The sequence below is a fragment of the Bos grunniens genome, chromosome 19 (assembly GCF_055505025.1).
Source record: "Bos grunniens cultivar Pamir isolate PY7600 chromosome 19, Bosgru_T2T1.0, whole genome shotgun sequence".
NCBI lineage: Eukaryota > Metazoa > Chordata > Mammalia > Artiodactyla > Bovidae > Bos > Bos grunniens.
Window position 1 is genome coordinate 17,331,510 of NC_141183.1, and position 26,926 is coordinate 17,358,435.

Below are 26,926 nucleotides of genomic sequence, written 5' to 3' on the forward strand. Positions count from 1 at the left end.
GTGTACCGTACTCATATGAGCATCTTTTCCTGACATTTGCTCTAAGAGCTTGAATGACTGAATTGACTTCTGACTGAGAACGTCATTTACTCTTTTGGGTCTCATTTTGACCATTTAAAAATTGAGATGTTTAGAGATACTATGGTTTCTTTCAGTTTTAAAATTTGGGACATGTTTTGAGAGGATGATTTAGATTTAAACTTGGCATCATTGTTTGGTCAACATCCCAGGACTTAAAAGTCTATATGAGTCTTGTAACTAAGGGAAAGAATTTTGTTGCAGCATCTGGAGTGAATTGAGCCTTTCAGATACCTATCTAATTATAAATAATATCTTCTTCCCCCTAGTTTAAATTACAGCTGTACGTACAGGATGTGTACTTACGCCAGTGGTCATAGGTGTAAGTACATCACATCTTATAAAGTTCATCATATCTTAAAAAGAAAGCACCTTGTAAGTTTTTTTTTTAAGTGCAGCTTACAGGTTTTATAGATAAGAGAACTGAGCAGTAGTTTTAAGGTCTGCCTTATAGAGCAAGGTTTCCCAAACTCAACTCGAATTGACATTTTAAAATTTATTTATTTTGTTTATATTTGGCTGTGCTAGGTCTTAGTTTGCGGCATGTGGTATCTTCAGCCTTTATTGCAGTGTGCAAACTCTTAATTGTGGCATGTGGGATTTAGTTCCCTGACCAGGGATCAAACCCAGGCCCCCTGCATTGGGAGCATGGAGTCTTAGCTACTGGACCACCCACGAAGTCCCAGGGACTGGTTCTTAATGAGTTGGGAATAATTACTGTGGTTATTTCTCAGTGATCTTGAATTTGTGAATAAGTTTATCTTCATCACTTTTATTTATTTGTTTATAGTGAAAGGGACCACTACAGAATAATTGACCTGTGAAGCCGTCTCCCTCATCACCCTCCAGCTCTCATTACATACCCTGCTGAGCATGTTGGAACTCGATTAAAACAAAAGACATTTGGTCTCAGGTTCCTGTTTCCCAAGGGTGTTTAAGGAATACACATTTACCAAAACAAATATTTGTCATTGGATGGAAGGGCACGGAGTGCCTTAACAGTAGCTGAGTTAGTTCAGCTGGGTATGGTAGTGAGAGCAGCAGCAGCTACCACTTCCTGAATACTTGCCACAATGCTAGGCATTCGTTGGCACTGTGATGCAGATCACCACTTGCTTTTGTCGCCTAGTTGTTCCGAGGACGTGTCTCTGTGTCTTCAGTCATTCTGCACTGCAAGCTAGTTTGATCTCTGAGGGCTCACTAGGTCATTAAAATGCTTTCATAAAGGTTTTGTGGGAGGTGGGGTGGAGAGTGTGTCTATATACTATGTAGTAAACAAGAACTTTGACAGAATAATTTTCAAGTGCATAGGGAAAAATGTTCAAAAGATGCCAAGAAAACTTAGAGATACAATATCTTGTATCATATAATTCAAGATTCTAACTATTAGTAAATGGTATGAAAGAGCATGGTAATGTGGAGATGATGTGTGAATTCTGTTTTACTGTGTGTAAAAGCATCCAGAACATTCACAGGACCCTCTGTGAGCATCCATTCAGGTTGTGTATAGTTGTTATTAAGAATATAGCTTTGTAATATAGCTTTATTTTTCCTGGTCTGTGTGGGTTTAGAATAACAGTGTGGACTGTAATTTCATGTTTCCCTCTGGCAAGACAGACTTGCCAGAGTGGTTTCTGAGATCTGGTACCAAAGGAGAAAGGGGTTAGCTTCACTCTAAGGTTACATTGGGGACAAGGATCATACTTCCTTGTAAGGTATGGGAAAGTGGCAGGGGTTGGGATGGGTTTTGAATACAGTTCATTTTGAGATGTTTCTTAGAGATTCAGAGGGAGGTGGTGAAAACAGGTGGGTATCAGAATCTGGAATTTGGAGGGAGGGGCAGTCTTGGCTAAAAGATAAGAACTTGAGGATCAGAAACACAGATGATACTACTTAAAGCTATGAGACTGGCTAAGATCACCTAGGAAGTGAGTATAGAAAAGAAGATTTATAGGTGTGGGCAGTTGGAGTCTTAGAAGGAATTTTTTAAAAAGGCAAGAGAAAAACCAGGGTAATTCTTGTTTTAAAATACAAGTGAAGAAAGGAATTTGAGGAGGAGCAAGTGATCACCTGTTTTAGACTGCCGATAGGGTAATGATGATAAAGACTGAGAATTGGAAGTTGGGTTTAGCACAGTGGAGATGCTGGTGACCTTTACTAGCTATTTTAGTGCAGTTGCTGGGGTGAGAGCTTGGATTTAAGAGAGAATGGTAATGGGGAGAGAGAGATTAGACACAGTGAATATTTGCTGCAAAAAGGTAAGCGAGAAATAGGATAATGCTTCCCCTGGCCTCTTACTGTGAGCTTGCTGCAGGGCTGGCCTGCCATCCTGAGTGGTACTCCCCTTCCACCCGCCAGAGGAATGAACCTTTCTGGGCCCCTTTTTGTTGAATGTAAGTTTTTACATGCCCTGTCACTATATCATTATTCTAGTCCTGACGTCAGTAATCCACCTTCCTCTTTTCAGTCTTTCCAGAGTTGTTCTTAGGTTACCTTTTGCATTATTTCTAGGGTTTATAGTTGTGTTTAGCAGGGATGAGCTGGAAGAAGAGTCTAAAGCATATTGCCTGGACCAGAAGTTCTTCTATTAATACTTATTTTTAAAAACTGGAAAGTTAACTAACAAATTGATTTTTGATTCAACTTCATTTTCTTGAAGATGTATCATTTATTCCTAAACCTCAGTAGCTCTGAGTAATATTTTCAAAAGTATGTTCTTACACACTTCATGCATATGATGGAACACTAAGCTTGAACACTGATAAGAGCTTTTGTTCTTTTCATCTTTTCAACAGCTGGCTCAGTGTCAGTGGCAGGCCTCGAATTTGGAATTTAGTGTTCAGCTGACTCTAAACACTATGCTCTTCCCAATAAACTGTATTTTATTTTTAAAGTGAGAAGAAAACGTTTCTCTGTAAGAGTTTTTGATCATTCTAGAGATGGCCAGAAACAAGTTCTCCCTGTGGAATAACTTGCTGATACCCTCCCTCCCCTGCTGCTTCCTTGTCCAGACTCTGTACTGTTGACTCTCCTTTAAAGAACCCAAGCTGGGGAGTAGTGTGATGTTTATGAGAAGCTTCTGAGTCCCATGCTGCTTGTAGTAGGTACTTCAAGTTGTAAGGTGTGGTCCTAGTCAGTCTCTTGCTTTGGTGAGTGAGCTAGATCAAATAATAGCAATTTACTGTTAATACTCTTACACTTTAATGTATGGCTTTTGAGTGAATGGGATTATTTAACTATTTAGAATTTTTCATAGGAGAAATTAGTATTACATACAGAATTTGAATATTCTAGCCTCAGTTTGATTATTGAAAGATTCTAAAATGGAAATCACTTTTATAAAGCGATGGATTCTCTAGGCAGAACAGTAGACAGAAACTTGATTGGTTCACTCTGGAGGAGCCATTCTGGATTAGCAGTTATTTTAATAGCTGAGATCTTTTCAGTACTAACTCTGTCATTTTCCTTTCTTCTAGAAACATAGCAGATTCCTACACTCTAAAAAAGGCACGGTAACTAAGCCAGTGTTTTGTTCTGAATCTTCATCCCTCCAGTTCAATGTCCAGTTCTCAACCAGCCACAAAGAACTGTAAACCATTTCCATCGTTTGTAAGGCTTTCTCCATTAGAACAGTTAAGTGTGTCTAAGGCATTCAGGTCTTTCAGACTTAATTTAGATGTTTTTGAGTTTGAAAATAAAGCAGAGCCAAAATAAGTCTCATTTTTTTATATTTCCTGAGAATTCCTTATTCATAAATTATAATACATAGATGCAGATAACATTGAAGACTGATGAGCAGCTAAAGCACACAGTAAGTAGTGCCTGTAGGAAGGCATGGATAATCTAGTTGCAGATCAATCATATATAAGGCCTGACTTGGAAACATAGAATACATAAGTAACAAAATAAGGGGACCACACTAAGCTTGAAGAATACAAAGTAATAAATTGTGAGATACAAATCAGCAGGAAAGACTCCAAGATGGAGGTGGTTTTTAGGAATAAAAGATGTTAATAGATATTTCCTGGGATGTTAATAGATATTTCCTGGTTGTAGTCTTGCATAGAACAAACATAATGGCCTGAGGACTGCTGAGAGTCTGTTGGAGAATTATTATGTTTCTTTCTTTTATTGTGCCTGGCAGGTTATATATTATGTATATGTTACCATGTGTAATAAAGAGTCCGACAGATGGGCATTGAGAGCAGTTTGAAGTACCTTATATAATTCTTTAAAGGTTGGGTGTGGTTTTTTTTAAGCATATATCTCAGTCTTAAAAATGAAAAAATTGAATGTGCAAATAATTTATCTGCTGATCTACAGAATAATAAAAGACAAACTAAAGATTGTTTAGAGGTGTCAGTTTACAAAGTTTAAAGGTGTGGGCTTTGTGACAAGAGTACAATTAGCAGAATTCACAAATACGGGAAATTCTAAAGGACAGATAGCTCTGTTTCTTCCACAAATAAATTGTGAGTGGAGGGTGGGGAGGGGAGGAAAACTTAAAATTTGAGGTGTTTTAACCAAACACAGTGTGTGGATCTTACTTGACTTTGATTTGGGCTGACCAGTTGAGATGATCCAGGAAATTTGAATAACTAGTAGATATTTGACAGTAAGGAATTTTTTTTTTAATATAAAAGTATATATGTAAAGTGAATTTACCTTTTGGAGACACAGATAAAATCATATGCCAGATGTAATGATCTGATCATGAGAATTGGCTTCAAAATCAGTCTGTAAGGAAGAGGGATAGATGTTTTGGATGTGGTAAGATTGGCCAAGAGTTGATAGTTTAAGCTAGTTGATGGTTATATGGGAGTTCATTATCCCTTAGCTAGTATTAAAATGTTTTTCATTTAAAATAAGAGTTCCAAGATAAATCAAAGAACATGGACCAAGGTCAGGATTGCTTATACTGTTTCATAATATTAACATGGATTAGAGTCCTATGGGATTTGACCCTACCTGCCTAGATCCAGTGTCAACTCCAGTGCAGTTTTCTCCTTCACTGTCAAGAGCTCCAGCTCCATTACCTGTATACAAGTTGTTTCTTCTTCCTAAGACATACCACAACCCTCATTCACAATCTTCTGTATCTCTCCATAACCTCTACCCGTTACCTCAGCAAGTTTGCTTGTTCAAGTCCTAACTACTGTTTGGCGCTCAGGTTGTTTATACCACAGAGAAATTTTCTAGATCCCCCAGTCTAAATCTGATGTCACAGTTATTATCTCTTATCTCACGTTTTGCATGATTAATTATTAACATTTGTCTTCCCCATTAAACTCTTTGAGTCAGCATTTTTGTTTGTTATTGTGTCCCCAGCACCTAGTATAATCCCTGGTAAATAAAATAATAGGTCTTAAGTATTTGTTAAATGGAGGGGAGAAGGGAGAAAGAGTTCCTATGGATTGAAAGCTTGGCCGAAATAATATGCCAAAGTACACAAATCTTATTTCGGTTTCGGGGGTAATCTGACTTCAGCGGTGAGACAGAAGGGTCAAGTGTTCAACCCCGAATCTTACCAGAATGAGTTGGCTCTGGAACGTTTACTTCCTATTGCTGCAGAACAGCTCTAGAAAGCTGATATAACCTAGAGTGACAGCCACAGTGTCTTAACCCATTCTCATCTATGAGTTTTGTAGCTAAAATGTGGGATATTTGACGCTAGACAGTTTGGTTCTCCTTCCCTACCCACCCCCCCCCAACTTTATTTCCCTCATCTCTAAATTTGTGGCCACGGGGATAATGTCATTGAAGTTCTGACTGAATACAGTGTCAGTTTTAGTGAACTACTCTGGATTTTATATTTAGAGTAGAACTGCTTTAGGTGTCTTTGAAGCCCAACACTCAAGACACTCTGAGAATTCTGTTGCTGATTGAAAACACCCATTTCCTGATTATGTATGCCTCTTAAGAGATTTTCTCTCTTGTCCTCTTTTGTACCTTTTATGATACGGATTTAAAATCCAAAGTTTATATTTATTTAATAATTGTTCTTTTCTGATATACATATTGTACTTTACAGTTAAGATTGTATCATTTTGTGAATACCACATCCTGTGAGGCTGACGTTGCTATTATTTCTAGAGGTCAATTTACACATGTCTAGGATCATACAAAGTAAATAAAAATGAGGACTTGGCTTAAACCTATCTTCCTGCTCTTCTTCTGTTCTTTTCACATTGCTCCTGAGCTTGGTAGTTAATACTTGTATACACATTTTTATATGCTACTCTTAGTAATGTTAAGATTTTCTGTTCTTTCCTGTATTGACCCTAAGCCTTACCCTGGATACTGTGAATCTAGCAGCTGTGTGCTCTGACGTTCGATGATGATCTCAATTTCACGTAGTCTGTTCTATTGGTTTTATAAGTCATCTAAAGAACCTACAGTGTTTCAGAAATTTTGCACTTCTGGAAGTAACACATAACTGTTGAATAGTTTTTGGTAGAACATGGTACTGTGTAACTTGCTGTGGATAATCATTTTACTTTGATTTTGTTACATTTCCAGGTCAGGGAAAAGTATAATCCACCAGCACTGTTCTACTGGACTTAAAGATTTCCCATCCTGGACTAGAACTAGGTGATTTAGCTAAGTCAGGTGTTTGACATGGTTCAATGCCTAACTTTAGTATTACCTTTAGATAAATCAGCTTTTACTGCAGTTTACCTTTGAGAAAAAAGGAAGTGCAGTATCTGCCACTGCTGTCTGTGGCAGCACTGTAGGCAGTGAAGATGGGGTTTATCAGTTGCAAAGAATTGTGTTAGTAATCTCTTTTACAGCTGGCAGTCTTTTCTCTGTGTGAGTAGAAATTGCTTTCCGTGTTGCTTTTCTTAGTGGTAGAACTAAGGTACGTTATTCTTAAGGTGTAGTAAAAAAAAAGGTTTTATCATTAACACCTTTGAAGATTCAGTGGATAAACTTAGTTCTTAAATTTCTTGTCTAGTCGCTCAGTCATGTCCAACTCTTTGTAATCCTATGAATCTTCTTACATCAGAGTCCCCATATTGATCTGTTTGTCCTCTACTAATAAAATATTACATTAACATTATTATTCAAGAGGATTTTAGAGAATTAAAAACAAAAATTAATCCCTTTCTTGTTTTCTCTGTTGACCAACATGTAACTTGAACTCTAAATTTTCTAGTACTTTCCACTATTTAGCTTTCAAGTGTTTACAAATACCAGAGCTTTCTTAGAGGAAATGATTTTTTTGTTCAAGTAAATAATTATTGTTAGATCCCATAGAGCATCTTAAGTTCTCAATATGTGGTAATACTCTAACCCTGTTTTAAAAAAAAAAACAACAAACAACTATTAAAGCCATATAGGTTCACATAGCTAAAAAATAAATCTAAATAAATACTGGTAACATAGCTGGCAATGTTGCAGTTTACTAGTCATGTAATATTACAGAAGCAGTTACTGGTATTGTATCTTTCCATGTTTAGGGACCCCCAAAAAGCAATTCATTGTGTAAAAGTGTAATGGATCTTTCCCACATATGTAGGCAAAGGAAATTTACCAGTAAAATGTTTAATAAAAGCAAGGAACAAAATATTAGTTAAAATGACTTCCCACTCAGGTGGTAGTCCAGTACATGTAGACGAAGTATTTTGGTACAAAGTAAGATAAAAGTTCACAGAAAACAACACCTTAGAAGGCATCCTCGAGTCCTGCACAAAAACAGGGCAATTACTTTACTAATTGTTAGCACAGAGTAAGCAATAGGAAAGAGTTAAAAGACTTCTCAGTGTTGGAATCCACATTTTTTCCTTCTTTACTGATAATGACAACAGTAGAAACCTGTTCATCATTATATTTACATAAGTATCACTCTGCAGTCTTAGTGACATGTTATTTTTAAAGCATGACCCTGCTTTTAAATCACTGTCTCTGATTTTGAGCTGTAAATTATTAAGAGTAATAATTTACATTTTGAATATTAGGGATGAAATTTACCTCTGCCTCTGATAAACTGAATTTCTGTAGCATGTTGTTTTTGGTAAGGAACAAAATACATAAACTCTGTGCTTGAAGCTGTTATTCTTACACTGTTTTGTGTTCAGATTTGCCATTGGAGTGTCGTAACATCTTCACAGCTCACCTCAGGCTTGCTAACTTTACACCTCCCACCTTTGTTAACAATTCGTGTTTCTGGCCATGTTGCTGGTATTTTTAACACAAGATACTTTTTGGACACTTAAGGTGGGGTTTTCCATTGTTCATTAATTACAACATGACAACTTCCTACTGAAAATTTTATCTGGTTAGAAACTGTCATATGACAAATGTATTTGTAGAATTTAAACATGTTCATAATTGGGGGTTGTGGTCCTCCCTTAACACTGCCTGTCTTTAATTAGCTTATTAGGCTTCCAAAAAAAAAAAAAATACCGGGAATTAGGTTTTGCACTAGTATTTAGAATAATATTTATCAGGCTGTTCATTTTGACAATAAAAAAATTGAAAGGGGCTGTTCCTTAAAATTTGGGGAAAAAAGTGTTTATCCACCAGAGTTCTTAGGAACTGATATGTTTTAAGGAATTTTCTTTTCCTTTTGTATTTTTAAGTTTTCACATAGTTAAAGTGTTTTCATTTCCTTCTTTTTCCTTGACCTCAAACTAGAAAGAAAAGGAAAAAAAAAAAACTCTTTTGTTTAAGATGTGTCAAAATTCAGAAATAATAAATTTCCTCTTTCCTGCCAATTCAGAGTGCTTGCTGTTGGAACACTTTGGTGAGAAGGCTTCTGAGCTGAGTTCAGGATCCCTGGGCTAGACTGCCAGGATTATTTGTCCACCAAGGGTGACTAAGGAAGAAGTGCTGTAAATTAGCCAAGAAATCATCTTTCCCCACTTTGGTTTTCAACGTTAGAGTATTACTTGGGCTAGCCATTGTCAGTTGTTAAAACACTTTTGTCTGAGAATGAACCTGTCATTAAGTGGATGTTTTGTTAATTTTACTAATCACTTTTTGCCTTCGAAATGCTGCCTTTTATGGTATTTGACTCCCCTTCTACTTTGTTTCGGAGAAGGCAATGGCACCCCACTCCAGTACTCTCGCCTGGAAAATCCCATGGACGGAGGAGCCTGGTGGGCTGCAGTCCATGGGATTGCTAGGAGTCGGACATGACTGAGCAAATTCACTTTCACTTTTCACTTTCATGCATTGGAGAAGGAAATGATAACCCACTCCAGTGTTCTTGCCTGGAGAATCCCAGGGATGAGGGGGAGCCTAGTCGGCTTCTGTCTATGGGGCCGCACAGAGTCGGACACGACTGACGCGACTTAGCAGCTACTTTGTTTTCTTGAAGACTTGGGATTTGTAAAGAACTAGATAAAAACTGGTTTCCTACACATAAGAGTGACAGAAAGTAATAAGATTTGAGGAGATTTTATATAAGAATAGTATTATGTGGTTCATGTTAGGAGTGGTAGCTGAGGCGGTTACCTGGAGTATCCCCGTGGTGGTGGATGGTGGGGATTGGTACTGTGGCAGCTTCAGGAATGAACCTGTGAAACCAAGAGATTTTATAAGATAGGAAGGTTATGAACCTTGAAGAGTAGTGAAAGCTGGAAATAGGACATGAGGATTGACTAGTTTTACTTGTTTTAGTGAAGGGGGAACATTTTTATAGTGCAAGAATGATCCAGAGGTTGCACTCGATGTCTTGAGGTTCTTTTTCTGAATTTGGGCTAGAACTAGACCTGCAGCCAACATTGAACCAGATAATTGTACTAAAGAAGAAAGAATCTCTATATTTTGTACTTATTCCATCAAGATTAGGGAACTGTAAAATGCCTATTTCACTCTACCAGTGGACTGTGTTAAACTTCACTTACAGTCACTTAAAATGTTTTGGTAATGAGTATGGAGGTGGGGCTAAGGGCAGTATGACTACTTTCTTGAAATAGAATTTTGTGGAAGATCATAAAATATTTTGGTTACAGAGTATACCAGATGCCAGGTACTTCCTCTCATATTAAAGTTGCTGTTTTCTATCAGACTTTTAGTTTTTAAAGAGAAGTTGAACCTTATGTAACAGATACAGCTAAAATCTAACTTATCTTTTCCCCTTCCCAAGGCTAAGGAGGACCCTGATCCTGAATTTGTTGTTTATCAGCACTGTACATGTTTTTATGCATTTACTACTTATGTATTGGTAACAAGTCTTATAATTGTGTCTTACTCTTCGTCTTTTTTCTTGGTTGGGGGGTGGGGTTGGGCTGTGCCAGTCTTAATTGGGGCACTCAGGATCTTCAGTCTTCTTTGCAGTATGAGGGATCTTTTAGTTGCTTTCTGATGTTTGTTTGCTTGGTTTTTGTTTGTTTTGTTTAGTTTTTATATAGTTTTTCCATTCCACATTGTTGAGATTTAGTTATGTTGATATATATAGTTATAATTAAATTGATAAACAATATTCCATTAAATTCCTTAACTAGTTGTATGTATCTAAAAAAGTACTTATTTTGTTTATTATTAGTTTTTATATTTTTCCATTTAGCATTGTCTTCTGAGATACAGTCAGGTTGATACAGATAGCTCTAGTTAATTAGTTTCTGTTATTATAGAAAAATCCCTTAAAGGAGTAAATTAGTTTGTTTCCATATGCAAATTAAATTATAACTAATTTTTAGTTGTTACAAACTATTGCAGTGAACCTATTTCTTTATGCACATGTGCAGGTTATATTGTCTGTCAGAAGTAGAATTTCACAGTGGTTGAGTATACACATTTTCCACCTAGCCAAATGTTTCCAGATTACTCTTTAAAAATGGTGATGCTAGTTTTTATTGTTGTTGGCCGTATGTGAATTACTGTTTTCCACATCTACCAACACTTGGGTTTTCCAATCTGGGTTTTAAATGACGTCTTAATATTTCTAATACTTTAACCAAAATCTAATAAGACATGGCATATTTTTATGTACTTATTGGCCATTGGGATTTCTCTTATGTGAATTTTTAATATATTCATCTTCTGTTAGATTGTCTTCTTAAACCTCTTTGTTGGAGTTCTGTTATATATTCTGTCATTTTATTTTTAGTTTTGTATGTTGCAGATATCTTCTGCCAACCAGTTGCTTGCCTTTAACTTTATTAAATATTTTGCAGTTTGTTGAAAGTTAGCTCAGTTTTTTAAAAGAGGTTAAGAAATTCTTCCCTGCCCTGAAGCTTCAAAGATAATCTTGTTAAGTTCAGCTTTTTGGATTTAGGAATTCCAAAACTAGGGAATTATATCATAAAGAAAGGAAGTAATTTTACTTTTTTCATGTAAAGAACTGGCATCTCAATGCCATTTATTGAATAATTCAGTCTTTCTCACTGCTCTGACTGCCCATCTCTTACATGTATCCAGTTCTAAGTTTAGGAGTTCTGTATTCTGTCCCACTGTCTTTTTGTCTTTCTAGACTGCCTTAATCATCATAGCTTATCTTACATCTGCAGTGTGAATGTTCATCATACTTGCTTTAGAATTTCTCTAGTGCTGGTCTTTTTTTTTTTCTTTTTCTTCCTAATGTGAATTTTTGAATGAATGTTTGTAAGCTTCCATTAAAAACCCCAGGAGAGGGGGGTAACTCCTTGGTAATCCAGTGATTAGGACTTTGCACTCTCCCTGCCAAGGGCCCAAAGTCAACCCCTGGTTGCAGAACTAAAATCCCACAAGCCATGGGGCCAAAGAAAGAAACAAAAAAACAAAAAGCCCTATGGGGAATTTGATTGGAGCTTATTTGACTCTGTAAATAGATATGAAAATTGTTATCTTAATCTCTCACCATTTAAGTAGGTCTCTTGGTTTTATTACATTTTATGCAAAGATATTTAGTATATGAAGTTAGCAATTGTTAGTGTTGTAAATAGTGCTTTTTTAAAAAGTGAATATTTTCTACTTGTTGACTTTTGGAAACACTGTTAATTTGAGTATGTTGATCTTTACTCCGCAACTTTGCTGAAGCCTTAGTTAGTTTTATAATTGGTGGTGTCTTGGATTTTCTGTGTAGATCTGTAATCTTTATATGTCTTGAAGTAGAAAATATTTCTGTCTCTTGAGAAATTCTAAAAATTCACAAAAATTGTTTGCCGCCAGATCAGGATACTTGGAAGGCAGTTTCAGCTAGTTAGTTTGGGATGTATTTATATGCGAACAGTTTTATTATCCACGTGGCCTGTGACATATATACACATAGTCTTGAGTTTTTCTTGACACTCAGGTTGGTTTGTATAAGGGTATTTAGACGTTAAAACCTTCCCACTCCCATTTAGCATAAATGTTACTGCTACTCTTGAATTTCACTCAGTTTATTTCCTTTTAGGAGGCGCAGGTCAGAATGGAGATGGGCTGCAGACCGAGCAGCTATTGTCAGCCGCTGGAACTGGCTTCAGGCTCATGTTTCTGACTTGGAATATCGAATTCGGCAGCAAACAGATATTTACAAACAGATACGTGCTAATAAGGTAAGGGATAAGTGTCTGGTCTTTTTCAGCCCAGCTAAAAACTATCATTATCCCCTGTTCCCCATCCTTCAATAACTCTTAACTATGTCAAAGAGAATGATTTAATATGATCTGATATAGCTGTTTAATTTGTTTAAGAGCCTGGTGTTACTTAGCATAATGCAGACAACACTGTTAGAATATAATGTTAGATTAGAATGTGGGTTTAGAACAAAACAGTTTGTGTATCTGGGCTAACAGGGAACAAAGGAAGGTGGGTACGATTTAAGGTAAGCCATTGACCATACCTGCATAATTGTTATATATATGAAAAAGTGGTGATGACTGAGGGTTTTCGTCTTTTTTTTCTTTTTTTAAACTAAAATGTGTTTCTGTTTTGCTGCTTAGCTTCCTTTGCTTTCTTGAGGAAAAATGGATTTTTTTTCTGAAAGATAATTCAGGCAAGATTAGACTCTGGTGATTTCATTTTTTCCTTGTCCTATTTGTGGTGGATTGACTCCTACCATACCGCTTTTGTCTTTAACAGTGATGTTTGTATAATTTTTCTCCTGAAAAATCAAGTTATAAAAATGTCCTCTGCTTATTTGGGGTTTGACTGGGGGATCGATGTACATGGAAAAGAAATCCATTCAGCAAATAGTTGAGTGCCTCCTGTGTACCAGCACCGTTCTCCTTGTGGCAACTCAGGGACAAATAAATATCTTCCTTTCGTGGTGCTGAATTTCTTGCAAGGTACTTTTGGTATTAGCTTGATGCAGTGAACTCCTGGACTGAACATGTGGGTCTAGATGAAGCATCTTCTGCTCCTAAAAATAAGTGTCATGACACTTTTTTGTCCCGCCTTAGTGCTGGTCAAAGCCTTAAGAAAACTGCTATATACTGCAATTGTGAACTGCATGCATTAAATTAATTAGTAGGCCAAAAGTTAAAGGGTGACTAACTGCCAAGATGAACAGAAGAGTGAGGGTTTGAAGTAAAAGTTCTGCAGCCTCCCTAATATATTATATAAGTTTTTATTCCAAACATTATACTGGAGTGTTCTTTGAGCTTCTTCCCCAGATAGAGTTACATGTAATTCTCCAAAAGTTCATTGGAACATAATATAATTGAGGGCAAAGTCCAGAGGATTTAACCTTTTTTAAAATAATAATAATAATAAAAATGGGTTCCCCTAGGATAGGGAACATATTAAATCCTGACTAACTTTAAAAATTAGAGCAAATGAGGAATTAAGCCTAAAAATATTCACAGAGGATGGTAAAATTATGCTTTCCTTAGCTCTTTTTCACTAAGAAAATGAAGTGAGATTTGCAGAATATCAGCTAGAATGGTGATTAAAGAAAAATGTCTAGGAGATGGCTGAATATGCCTATTCTGAAGAGAAAAACATTCTTGCTCAGTTAGGGACACCTCATCAGTGTCTGTGTCAAGACTTTTGTAGCCAATAATTAAGTGAGAATTTTCATATTTGAGAACTGGAGTCTCTTAGTAATAACTGAGATTATTAGAATAGTAGTCAGTCATATTTGTTGCTGTATCTATTATATTTGTATACAACTATATGTATTGTGTGTTTATATATGGTCCTCATTATAAAACTACTAGTAAACTCAAAGAGTGGCACCATCATGTCACAGTTCAGTTGCTCAGTCGTGTGTGACTCTTTGCAGCCCCATGAACTGCAGCACGCCAGGCTTCCCTGTCCATCAGGGTAGGGAAGGCTCCATCACCAACTCCTGGCGCCTACTCAAACTCATGTCCATCGGGTCAGTGATGCCATCTAACCATCTCATCCTCTGTCATCCCCTTCTCCTCCTGCCCTCAATCTTTCCCAGCTTCAGGGTCTTTTCAGATGAGTCAGTTCGTCACATCAGGTGGCCAAAGTATTGGAGTTTCAGCTTCAGTCCTTGCAATGAATATTCAGGACTGATTCCCTTTAGGATGGACTGGTTGGATCTCCTTGCAGTCCAAAGGACTCTCAAGAGTCTTCTCAAACTGTCTCACCACAGTTCAAAAGCATCAATTCTTCAGTGCTCAGCTTTCTTTATAGTCCAACTCTCACACCAATACATGACTACTGGAAAAAACGTAACCTTGACTAGACGGACCTTTGTTGCCATAGTAAGTATCTTTACCAGAGTCACAGCACGGATACTTCTGTTTTTGATGCATATTTCAGAGAAGTACTTTGGCAGTGTGCCTCAGTTTACAATCTCACTACCTGTGTGGGAAGATTCTCACTTTTGGTTCCTGCTTTATTCTTTAGCTCATAACTCAGTAGTAATGACAGCAGTTTTGTGAAATTATCAAAAGTCTTCTTATTGTTGTTCAGTTGCTAAGTCGTGTCCAACTCTTTGCATTCCCATGGACTGCAGCATGCTTGGCTTCCCTGGCCTTCACTATCTCCCAGAGCTCAAATGTGTGTCCATTGAGTCAGTGATGCTATCCAGCCATCTCATCATCTGTTGCCCCCTTCTCCCTTTGCCCTCAAACTATATCAAAAGTCTTAGCTATCTCTGAATATCTGGAAAGTGATGGATTTGAAGTTTTATGTATATATTGATTATCCATGGGTTTTTTAATCATTCAGGGCATAATGTTACTACACCAGACCTGGACTTGGTATACCATTTTTGATTCTAGTTCTGACTTAGCTGTCCTAATGTTGGGAAGAAAACACATATTAGCCTTAGTTTCATGGTTTATAACAAGACATTCTAGATTATAGTACTTTTTTTTGGGGGGGGGGGTCTACAGTATAAATACAAGTCTTAAAAATTCTGACAGGAAGAATAAAAGTAGAACAATAATCGAAATAATATATCAGGAAAAATTACAGCTTTATTAAATATTTATATGATGTCTTTTGGAAACAAATGTATTCGTTTCCTGGGGCTGCCGTACAAGGTTGCACAAATTGGATGGTAAACTTAAAACAACAGACATTTATTTTCTCAGAGCTCTGGAGGCTAGAATTAAATCAAGATGTAGGCAGGACTCTGCTCCTTTTGAAGATCTGAGAGAAAAAATTTCCTTGGCTTTTCATAAGCTTCTGGTGGTTGCTGGCAGTCTTTGGTGTTCCTCTTGTTTATAGCTGCATCACTCCAATTTCTTCCTCCGTCTTCTCTCTCAGTGTGTCTGTGTCTCCAAATTTCCCTCTTACAAGGAAACCAATCAAGTTGGGATTTAGGGCCCATACTAAATGGTTCTTTGTTCCTCTGTCTTCATTTTAGCTTGATGATGTTTGCAAAGACCCTGTTTCCAAATCAGGTCACATTCATAGGTTCTAGGTGACAGATTTTGGGGGGCAAGCACTAGAATTTTCCCCAAAGATAATTAACTTGTGTCTGATCTTCATGTATCACTATAGTGACAGAAGGCTTTGAACATTTACTATGTGCTGAACATTGTACTAAACATTTTGCTGTTATTCACCAATTTAAAGATAAAGAGTCAAAGAGATCAAGTTCATGGTCATACAGCTAAATGAGTGCCAAGCTGAGATTTGAGATTCTGACTGTCGTTCAAATTAGCACTTGCCTTAAATGCTTGACTGTTTTATAAGTTACTTAAATGGGAGATTTTTTAAAACTCCTGTGTTCTAGTAAAGAGATTGGTGTTTTCCTTTCCCATTCTCCAAAGTTAGCCAGAGTTCTACAGGCATTTTCATGAAATCTAGGTTTGGTGGTCAGCTGTACAGTTATAGTTTGTCTTTGGATGGGGAACTGGCGGGTAAGATTTTCTTTTTTGGATTTACTCTTTAGCATGTTAATTTCCTTAAAGTAACCTATTCCAGAAAAGAAAGTATTTGAGACTACTGGATAAGTATCAATTTTCTCTTACAGGCTGGTAATTATTAGTCTGTTTAAGAATAGTGATTCCTGCTGCTCTTTGGAGAGTGGGTACAGTTACTAGGAGCTCTTCTTCATACTATTACGTCTTAACTTGCACATTCAATCAGCTTTTATTTTTTAAAAAGATACTCCCATGTATTAGAATGAGAAAGGAAAATAGCATCTGTACCATGAGTGCATACTATATACAAGTACATTCATGTGTGTTACTTAACGCAGAAAGCAACAGCTTACAGGCTTGTTAGAAACAGAGCTAAATTTGAACTCAGGGCTCTAAATTTATCTGACCCCAAAGCATTTCCTGTCTAATGCATTCTGCTGTGGAATCCTTTTCATCATGTCTCTTAGGCATATTTATTGAAGAAGGTCAACACACAAGGGACCAAGAAGATTCTGTTGGTAAGGGAGACTTCTTTCTCTTAACACACAATCTTCAACATTCATATCTAGTACAAAATATTATCTTTTTTTAACCTTTGTTTTGACTGATCTGTCAGATTCCACAGCCTTGCTAAGGATGAAAGTGTTAATTGGGAATGAGAGGTGGAAGAACTATGAAACTTATGATAGATAAGGTGCTGAATGGGAATAACCTGAAATACTTGTCTTCAGAATTGATGTAAAATAGTTGCAGTCCATCTTAATGGAGTTCTAAGGCCTTGTGGCTAGCCATGTCTTGCCTACATAGCCCAGGATGACCTTTACGTAGCCCAAGACAATCTTGTGGAGCTGGTCTACAGTGTACCCACTGATCTATCTAAGATGGGCAGGAAAATAAGTATGTGAAATTGCATCTTAATTTTGTTTTACAGATGAAGAGGTGTTTTGGTTTCGTAGGGGTTTTTTCTATACAAATTAGTTTTTTCTTTTCTTTCCTTTTAGCTTGCTTGCTTTTGCCCTGTTTTGTAATCAGGCTTAGCACAGTTTCTGCTACCATTTCTTTCTTTTTCAATTTTACTTCCTCCCAGCGCCCCCCACCCCCGCCGCCCCGCTATTTTTAAATGTAGGATGTAGGATAGACTTGTATTTCCACAGAGAAATAAGTTGCAAGGATCTGTTAGGACTGCATACTACCATGAGCCTTCCCAATTTCTTTTGTCCTGTGTAGGAGTTCTGTAGGTCTGAACGATCCAGGCATGGTCCTGATTCTGACTTAGGGAGTGGTAGTAAAGGGTGGGGAGACTCTCCTGGACTTTTCACCTTGGCCTTAGAGTGCAGTGGTCTTGAGGTTATTGCCACTCATGGCTGATGCCACAGCCATGTAATGTTTACCCAGTGTAAACCCTGAATGCTAGGGAATCCCAGCTTCAGGTTGCCATGAGAGGTGTGGAGTGGAACCTTATGGATTTTTCTTCGCTCACAGCGACCTTTCCTTTCATGACTATTAACTGTATTAAGTCTATTTTAGGAAAACTTAAATAATCATGTAGACCTTGTTTCGGTCCGTCTCTCTCTTGGACTCTACCACTTTTCAGCTCTCACGTCACCTTCTATAAACTTCTGTTAGGGCACTGTCATTGTAATACTTTGCCTACCTGTCTGTCTGAGGTAGATGAAGGTAAACTCCATATGAATGGGATGTATTTTATTTATTTTCTTATTTTAGGGTTTCACACCACCCAACACATTGTAGACATTCAGTAAATGTCTGAATGAAATTTATTTCATTATTTATCTCATTTATTCACTTATTTCACTGAGTGAAAAGATTTTAGCTATTTGTATACTTTTTATTTACCCATCTTCCTTTTAGTTGCTTTTATCCTTTTTGGTTTGAGGTACAGTGTAAAGATGTAATGGTTGGTTTTGTATGCTATAATGAACATATCATAGGTTTGGTGGTCAGACAAAGAATGCATATATGAATGGTGTCTACATCAGCATAGCACTTGAGTACATATTTACAGAAGTAGATTTGATTAAAACTAACGTGCATTGAAAAGACTTCTCAACAGATAGGAGCTCTATTGTTGTGGCAGAGGCTGGAAACCTTGAATGAGTCTCTGACTCCCTTCCATCCCATCCCAGGAATCATACTTGCCTAACTGATTGATTCTGTCTTCAAATATATATATCCTAAATCCAATCACTTTGGTCTAAGCAGTTGTTCTTTCTGCTTCTCTGTTTGCTCTCCACTCATCTTTGTGTCAACAGAGTAGCAAATTGATCCTTTTAAACTGTAAGTCAGATCATTTCCCACTTCTGCTTGAAACTCCAGTGATTTACCATCTGAATATAAAAGCTGAAATACTCTGAAGGCCCTGTACCACCCCACCCCCACACTCAAACTCCACTCTTTGATTTTACTTCAGGCATACAAAATTCCTTACAGTCCTAAAACTTACAAAGCTGACTCCAGCCTTGAAACTGTTGCATTTGCTCTTCCTCCAGATATTCCCAAAGTTTGTTCCTTCTCTTTCAAATAATCGCTTTTTCAGGGCATTTTACCCAGACTGCCTAATACGAAAGAGAACCTATTGCCACTTTTTAATTCTCTCACTATTCTTTAGTTTTTTAGCATTTTAACACTTTCTAATAGGCTATGTGAATCGGCTTCCTTGGTGGCTCATTGGTAAGGAATCTCTCTGCAAATGCAGGAGATGCATGTTTGATCCCTAGATCGGGAAGAATGCCATTTCCTTCTCAGGAAGGAAATGGCAACCTGCTCCAGTATTTTTGTCTGAGAAATCCCATGGGCAGGCTACATACAGTCCCTGGGGTCACAAGAGTCAGGACTTAGAGACTAAACACCACCAGTAGGCTATGTAAATTTTACTTACTCATATATTGTTGATTGTCTTTGTCCCACTATTAGAATTCTAAGCACTTTGAGAGATGAGTTTGGGCAGGGGTGGGCATGGGTAGAAGGATATGTCTTTTATCCTGTACCCCCAGCACCTAAAAAATGTTGGTGAATGGAGAAATGATGGCTTGATTTGAATGAATGAAAGCAAAAACAAAGAGTAACTGGTTCTAACTTTGTTGTTCAGTCACTCAGTCATGTCTGACTCTTTGGGACCTCATGGACTACAGCACGCCAGGCTTCCCTGTCCTTCACCATCTCTCAGAGCTTATTCAGACGCAGGTCCATTGAGTCAGTGATGCCATCCAACCATCTTATCCTCTTGTCATCCCCTTCTCTTCCTGTCTTCTTGCCCAACATCAGGGTCGTTTATAATGAGTTGACTCTTCGTATCAGGTGGCCAAAGTATTGAAACTTCATCATCAGTCCTTCCAATGAATATTCAGGACTGATTTTCCTTTAGGATTGGCTGGTTTGATCTCCTCACAGTCCAAGGACTCTCAAGAATCTTCTCCAACACCACAAATCAAAAGCATCAGTTCCTTAGCACTCAGCCTTCTTTATGGTCCAGTTCTCACATCCGTACATGACTACTGGAAAAACCATAGCTTTGACTAGACAGACCTTTGTTGGCAAAGTAATGTCTCTGCTGGATCTAACTAACCCAGCTTGTATCCCTAGTTCTACCTTGCCTTGGCCTATTGACATGACCTTCAACCTGCATCCTCCCTGGGTCTCTAGAATTTGATGGAGAATAAATGGTCTCTTCTAGGATTTTTAAAGCTTTCGCAGGAGGATGTCTTTGTAGTCTCTCAGATGCTTTTTGGAAATGATTGGGTAGTTTAAGGGAAAAGAATTTCCCTTTGAAAAATATTGTCTGTTTTATCTTGACTTAACCTTCTCACCTAAGAAAAATTTATGGTGTAACTTTATATCTAATAGTTTCATTTAGGCTCCTAGCTTTAATTAATAATTTAATATTTTCTCACTAAATGGAGTTTTTAACTTAAAACTAAAAAAAAATTATTGTACATTTTCTTTCTTGATGTATAACTCTGCTAGGGAATATGGGAGATACAAAAATATTTGTATTTTATCTAAGTCTTCAAAGACCTTACCAATTAGTTAACATTTAAGCAGAAAATTGAGGCAACAATAAATGAAATACATAATTTGGCCTAAGGTTCTGCTCCGGAAATGAGATTTAAATATACAGGATGTAAAAATAAAATCATGAAGCTTTAAAAAGCCTGGCAGTGTGGATAAAGAAAATAAGGAAGGGGTTTGGTTAACTAGGGACATTTTCTTGGAAGGAGGTGAGACTTGGCTTTGACAGGCTCTTTGAAAGGATACATGGCATTTTGGATAGATAAATGTAAGAAAAAGGCAGAAATCGGCATGAACAAAGACATAAGAACAGGTAGTGAATGGGTATTACTACTTTGTTATAACCCCCACCTCTCAACACCAACAACTTCGTATACATTCAGACATTTTCTAGGAGATAATGTGATTAGTGTCCAACTGTGAAGGTAGCTGGAGATAGCTAAATAAGGCGGGGACAGATTATGGAGGACTTTGAATACCAAGATGAGTTTGGGCTAACTTTACATAGGAAATGGGGAGGTGGTTTGGGCTTTTAAGCAGCAAAGATGTTGAATGCTGTATTTGGAGAAGGGAATGTTGTGCAAAATAAAATATTGCTTTTTTTTTTTTTTTAACAGTTTTTACTTTGAAATGGTAAAGTTTGTGAAGTCTATTTTATGCTTGTGATTAAAACAAGAAAATACTTTGCAGGAGAAGTTTTTAACCAGAGAAACCCCATTCTGAAGGCTAGGGCCAATATTTCTTGCTTTATTAATAATCTCTCCCTCTTTTGAGGAGTCTGTACCCCATATTCTATATGGGCTAGGTATAGTCTTATTCCAGAATAGGGAACTGTTGTTTCTTTTACTGGAGATGGGGGCTGGGGGCGGGGGCTGGGGGGGATGGAGATCTGTTTTCCTTTCAAGCTGAGGTAAAATTCCATTGTTGTTTATAAGCTAACCAACACCCCATCCCTCCAACTCTCGCCATTGCCTTTACATCTATTTCATAGGGACTTTTGCATTAGGAAGAACCCGAGGGACAGGATCATCTGGTTCCATTGGCTCTCAAGAGCCTATGTCATAATGACCTGAGGAGCTCCACTTGATATAGTCAGAATCTTTAGGCTCTAAAATCTATGTTTTAGGATGTTCTCTAGGAGATTCTGATGCTGAGTCAAAGGATTGAGTCTAGTATTTTTCAGTTCCGAGCTTGCACTAGGACTTACAGGGAAGCTTTTTAAAAACAGAATAACCAGCTCCTTACCCCAGAGACTCTTAGTTGATTTGATGTTGGATCTGGGCAGCTGTAGTTTAGTAAGGTTTCCTCCAAGTGATTCTAATGCAAATTTCCCACTTAGAGCCTCTTAATCAGTCAGATCTCCTTGTTTTCTCAACTAGAGAACCAAAGACACAAAGCCTGGTCTCTTGCAGGCCAGTCTTTGTGTTAACAGTGCCATACCTGATGTTGCCTGCCTCTACGTGCGTTCATGGAAGATTCATTTGTGTTGTTTTGTTTGTTTTTCAAAGTAAGCTGTTTGGTTGGTACAAAAGTAATTATGGGTTTCAAACCATGAATTTTAAATCATTATAACTAGGCTCAAACACATCTTTATTACTCAAAATAGGAACCATTACAATCAACACATTTTTGCCAACGAGAGATAAGTTTATTTCTGTAATGTACAAATCCTTGTTTGGGATTCAGTGAACTCTTGGAAAGCATTTTCTGCCTCCTGCTGGTTGTGGAAGCGTTTTCCCTGCAAAAATTTTTGTTGAGATGCTTGAAGAAGTGGTACTTGGTTGGCAGGAGGTCACGTGGTGAATACGGCAGATGAGGCAAAACTTTGTAGCCCGTTTCGTTCAACTTCTGGAGCGTTGGTTGTGCAGTGCGCAGTTGGGCCCAGTCTGTTGACCAGTGGTAGCTAGCTTCAGGCAATGCAGTTTTCATTGCATCTTTTCGATTTGCTGAGCATACTTCTCAGATGTAATGGTTTCACCGGGATTCAGAAAGTGTAGTGGATCAGTTGGGCAGCAGACCACTAAACAGTGACCATGACCTTTTTTTGGTGCAAGTTTGGCTTTGGGAAGTGCTTTGGAGCTGCTGCTTGGTCTAGCCACTGAATTGGTCATCACCGGTTGTCATATAAAACCCACTTTTCGTCACACATCACAGTCCAATCAAGAAATGTTTTTTTGTTGCGTAGAATAAGAGAAGGTGACATTTCAAAAACGATTTTTTTTTTTTTTAATTTTCACTTAGCTCGTGAGGCACCCACTTACGAGACTTTCCAGTTTCCTTCAAATGCTGAACAACTGTAGAATGGTCGATGTTAAGTTCTTTGGCAACTTCTCATATAGTCCTAAGAGGATCAGGTTCGATGATCCTCTCAGTAGGTTGTTGTCACCTTCCGATGACCGACCACTATGCTCCTCATCTTCAAAGCTTTCCTTTGCAAAACTTCTTGAACCATCACTGCATTGTACTTTCATTAGTAGTTCCTGGGCCAAATCCGTTGCTGATGTTGCAAGTTGTCTTTGCTGCTTTACAACCCATTTTGAACTTGAATAAGAAAGTCCCTTGAATTTGCTTTTTACCTAATATCATTTCTATAGCCTAAAATAAATATAAAATAAACAGCAAGTGATAAGTCATTAGCAAGAAAACATAAAGCGAGAAATGCACATTAAAATGATGTATAATGTAACCACATTCATTTTAAGAATGTTTTCCAGTATCAAATGGCAAAGTTCAACAATTCCAAAAACAGCAATTACTTTTACACCAACCAAATAACTTCTGCCTTTAAAACCAAGCTGGGCCCATCCCAGCTATGGAAAGGATTTATGGGATCATTTAAAATTTCTTTTTATATTTATTATTATCTGGGATGAATGTAAAATCTGAACTTGAAATTGTGGAGCAATAACCTAATCTAGAGTGATGCTTATGCTTGTAAGAAATGTGTGTTTGGAACAACTCTGTTAGTTTTTGGTTTCTCATATACTTACTGTAGAGACTGTTAACACCTCTGTGTCACCCAGTGGGTGTGGTTGCTCAATAGAGTTGGTTTAGCTCCTCATTGTAATACTTCTAGTTCTGTCATCCTTTGGCCACATTTGTGATCAAGTTAACTAGAAAAAACTGCATTGCTGCTGTTAATATGGTATAGTCTGGTTGATGATATAGGATAAGATACCATATTCTCAAAAAGACTCCAGATCTGGAAAGATGCTACAAGCCATGTCGGTTTGAACATTGATTTGGAAGAAAGGGGAAGCTTGGGTTTGAGTCTTAGGCCTTACTCATGGCTACTGCTAGGCTTTTGTTGAAGTCACTCTTGGGAGAGCAAAGCTGTGCTGGTGGTCTGTTTTGTTTCAAAACCACAGGATAAAGAAAGGGCCTCTGACAAATCAATCCCCTGCCCCTAACTCTTGATATTAACTCCAATTAAATTTGTAACTTACACCACTTAAGCTGTTTTTCTCTCTGCCCTGCAGGGGTTGATAGTTCTTGGAGAGGCGCCTCCCCCAGAGCACACAACAACAGACTTACTTCTTCCACTTAGTTCTGAGGTGAAGACAGATCATGGGAATGATAAATTGGTAAGTATAAAAGACAGAAAGGGGGAAATGAGTGAGAATTTGGGGTATAGCTTCAGCACAGTTTATTCTCTGTAATAAGGATCTTTACAGTGGCTGAAGGAGGGTGGCTGTATCGCCTTTTGTAACTTAAACTCTGAATTCCTGAAAGGGCAGCACAGTGTCCCTCATGCAGTTGTGTCAGATCAGATCAGATCAGTCGCTCAGTCGTGTCTGACTCTTTGTGACCCCATGAATCCCAGCACACCAGGCCTCCCTATCCATCACCAACTCCCAGAGTTCACCGAGACTCATGTCCATCGAGTCAGTGATGCCATCCAGCCATCTCATCCTCTGTCGTCCCCTTCTCCTCCTGCCCCTAATCCCTCCCAGCATCAGAGTCTTTTCCAGTGAGTCAACCCTTCGCATGAGGTGGCCAAAGTACTGGAGTTTCAGCTTTAGCATCATTCCTTCCAAAGAAATCCCAGGGCTGATCTCCTTCAGAATGGACTGGTTGGATCTCCTTGCAGTCCAAGGGACTCTCAAGAGTCTTCTCCAACACCACAGTTCAAAAGCATCAATTCTTTGGTGCTCAGCCTTCTTCACAGTCCAACTCTCACATCCATACATGACCACAGGAAAAACCATAGCCTTGACTAGCCGGACCTTTGTTGGCAAAGTAATGTCTCTGCTTTTGAATATGCTGTCTAGGTTGGTCATAACTTTCCTTCCAAGGAGTAAGCGTCTTTTAATTTCATGGCTGCAGTCACCATCTGTAGTGATTTTGGAGCCCAGAAAAATAAAGTCTGACACTGTTTCCACTGTTTCTCCATCTATTTCCCATGAAGTGATGGAACCAGATGCCATGATCTTCATTTTCTGAATGTTGAGCTTTAAGCCAACCTTTTCACTCTCCTCTTTCACTTTCATCAAGAGGCTTTTGAGTTCCTCTTCACTTTCTGCCATAAGGGTGGTGTCATCTGCATATCTGAGGTTATTGATATTTCTCCCGGCAATCTTGATTCCAGCTTGTGCTTCTTCCAGTCCAGCGTTTCTCATGATGTACTCTGCATATAAGTTAAATAAACAGGGTGACAATATACAGCCTTGATGAACTCCTTTTCCTATTTGGAACCAGTCTGTTGTTCCATGTCCAGTTCTAACTGTTGCTTCCTGACCTGCATACAAATTTCTCAAGAGGCAGATCAGGTGGTCTGGTATTCCCATCTCTTTCAGAATTTTCCACAGTTTATTGTGATCCACACAGTCAAAGGCTTTGGCATAGTCAATAAAGCAGAAATAGATGTTTTTCTGGAACTCTCTTGCTTTTTCCATGATCCAGCGGATGTTGGCAATTTGATCTCTGGTTCCTCTGCCTTTTCTAAAACCAGCTTGAACATCAGGAAGTTCACGGTTCACGTATTGCTGAAGCCTGGCTTGGAGAATTTTGAGCATTACTTTACTAGCGTGTGAGATGAGTGCAATTGTGTGGTAGTTTGAGCATTCTTTGGCATTGCCTTTCTTTGGGATTGAAATGAAAACTGACCTTTTCCAGTCCTGTGGCCACTGCTGAGTATTCCAAATTTGCTGGCCAACTTTAAAATTTTAAAAGCAGCTTCGAACTCTGAAGACAGCGCAGCCAGAGCAGGTACAACATTATGCAGCCTTACTGGAAATTAGGAGACCGTGCAGCTCTGATGCCTTTTACAACTAAGGTAACTGGAAATTTAACTTACAAAGATGTTGAAAATGCTGTCTGAATTACCTCTTTAATTCTGTAGTGAAGATGAAGCCATTGTTCTTTCATAATCTTTTGTATCTTTAGAGCCTAGGTCAGACCTCCATCTTAATGATTCCTTCCCTTTTTCTATTTCTCCCAATACCAAAATTAATTTTTCCTTCTGAATTCCAAGACCACTTTTTATTTCTTTCATTTTTAAAATTTTCCCCATGTCTTGTTTTTTATTTAATCTAACAAAAACAAATAGATATGTATATGAATGAAGTTGAGTTTAGACTTACAGAAAAGTTGCAGAAGCAGTACAGGGTCCTTGCATGTTTCTTCGCCCAACTTCTCCTCGTGTTAACAGTTTGCATAGCCATTGTTCAGTGTCAAAACCAGGAATTAACATTCATACAGACTACAGATTTTATTCCCCTTTCACTCATTTTCTCACTTATGCGTGCATGTGTGCGCGCCCCCATCCCGCAATTGGTCCAAAACCCTATATTCCGTATAGTGGTTTACATCTCAGCCAGTGTGTGAGAACACCTCAGTTTTTGTCTTTCATGACCTTGACCCAACTGTGCTGGTAAGTTATTTTGTGTAATGTTGCTTAGATTGGAGTCACCAGATGTTTTCCCATTAAAGGTTATGCCTTTTTTTTCCCCCTGTAGTAATATCATAAAAGTGATACTGTCCCCTTCTCAGTGTACCATATTAGGGGTACATGATAGTGGTGATAGCTTTTTCACTTGGTTGAGGTGATAACATGCCAGTAAATTAGTATTTTTTCCTTTATAATTAACGACTATGTCATGGAGGGGTGCTGTGCATTTTTCTGTTGCTTATTATATTTTAATCCACAGTTGTATCATCCACTGATAGATTTTACCTGCAAAAATTACTGCAGTGGTCATTACTGTGGTGTTGACTAAATGGTGATTTTCTGTTTTCCACGTTTGTTCATTGGAATTCTGCTAGGAAGAATTTATTTATTTAGTTGGTTAGTTTATTTCAGAAATGTTTTTATGGTTGTTAATTTTATTTTATGGATTATTAAGTACTACTCTTGTTCATTATTCACTTCCAAGTGTCTCAGCTTTTGGCATTGGGACCTCTTTTCAGATTGGTGCCCATGTCCTTTCAGTGTGCCCGCCTTGTATTTTAAGTGTTCACTTTCTCCACCCAAAAATATCCCGGACTCATCTTGTATTGTACTTATTCCAGCCCTGGTTCTTTTTTATTGGAGACCAGATGTTTGAGACTACAGTCTGGATACTTGTTATGCTCACTGCTACTTGGTGCCATTGCTCCTATCTGAGACTTCTCAACACAGC

The 26,926-nt window shown here is 38.0% G+C and overlaps 1 protein-coding gene across 12 annotated transcripts in view; it reads left to right on the forward strand.

The window, feature by feature from the left end:
* The window catches only part of KANSL1 (KAT8 regulatory NSL complex subunit 1), a 177,732-nt gene that overhangs the window by 108,848 nt on the left and 41,958 nt on the right, over positions 1–26,926 (forward strand). For 8 of the 12 annotated variants that reach the window (XM_086357142.1, XM_086357145.1, XM_086357141.1 and 5 more), the window contains 2 exons: positions 12,401–12,542; positions 23,786–23,890. In XM_086357142.1, the coding sequence (XP_086213268.1) occupies positions 12,401–12,542; positions 23,786–23,890 (247 nt within the window). The remainder of the gene's footprint in view (positions 1–12,400; positions 12,543–23,785; positions 23,891–26,926) is intronic. The other 4 variants (XM_086357146.1, XM_086357147.1, XM_086357152.1 and 1 more) reach the window with 1 other exon arrangement.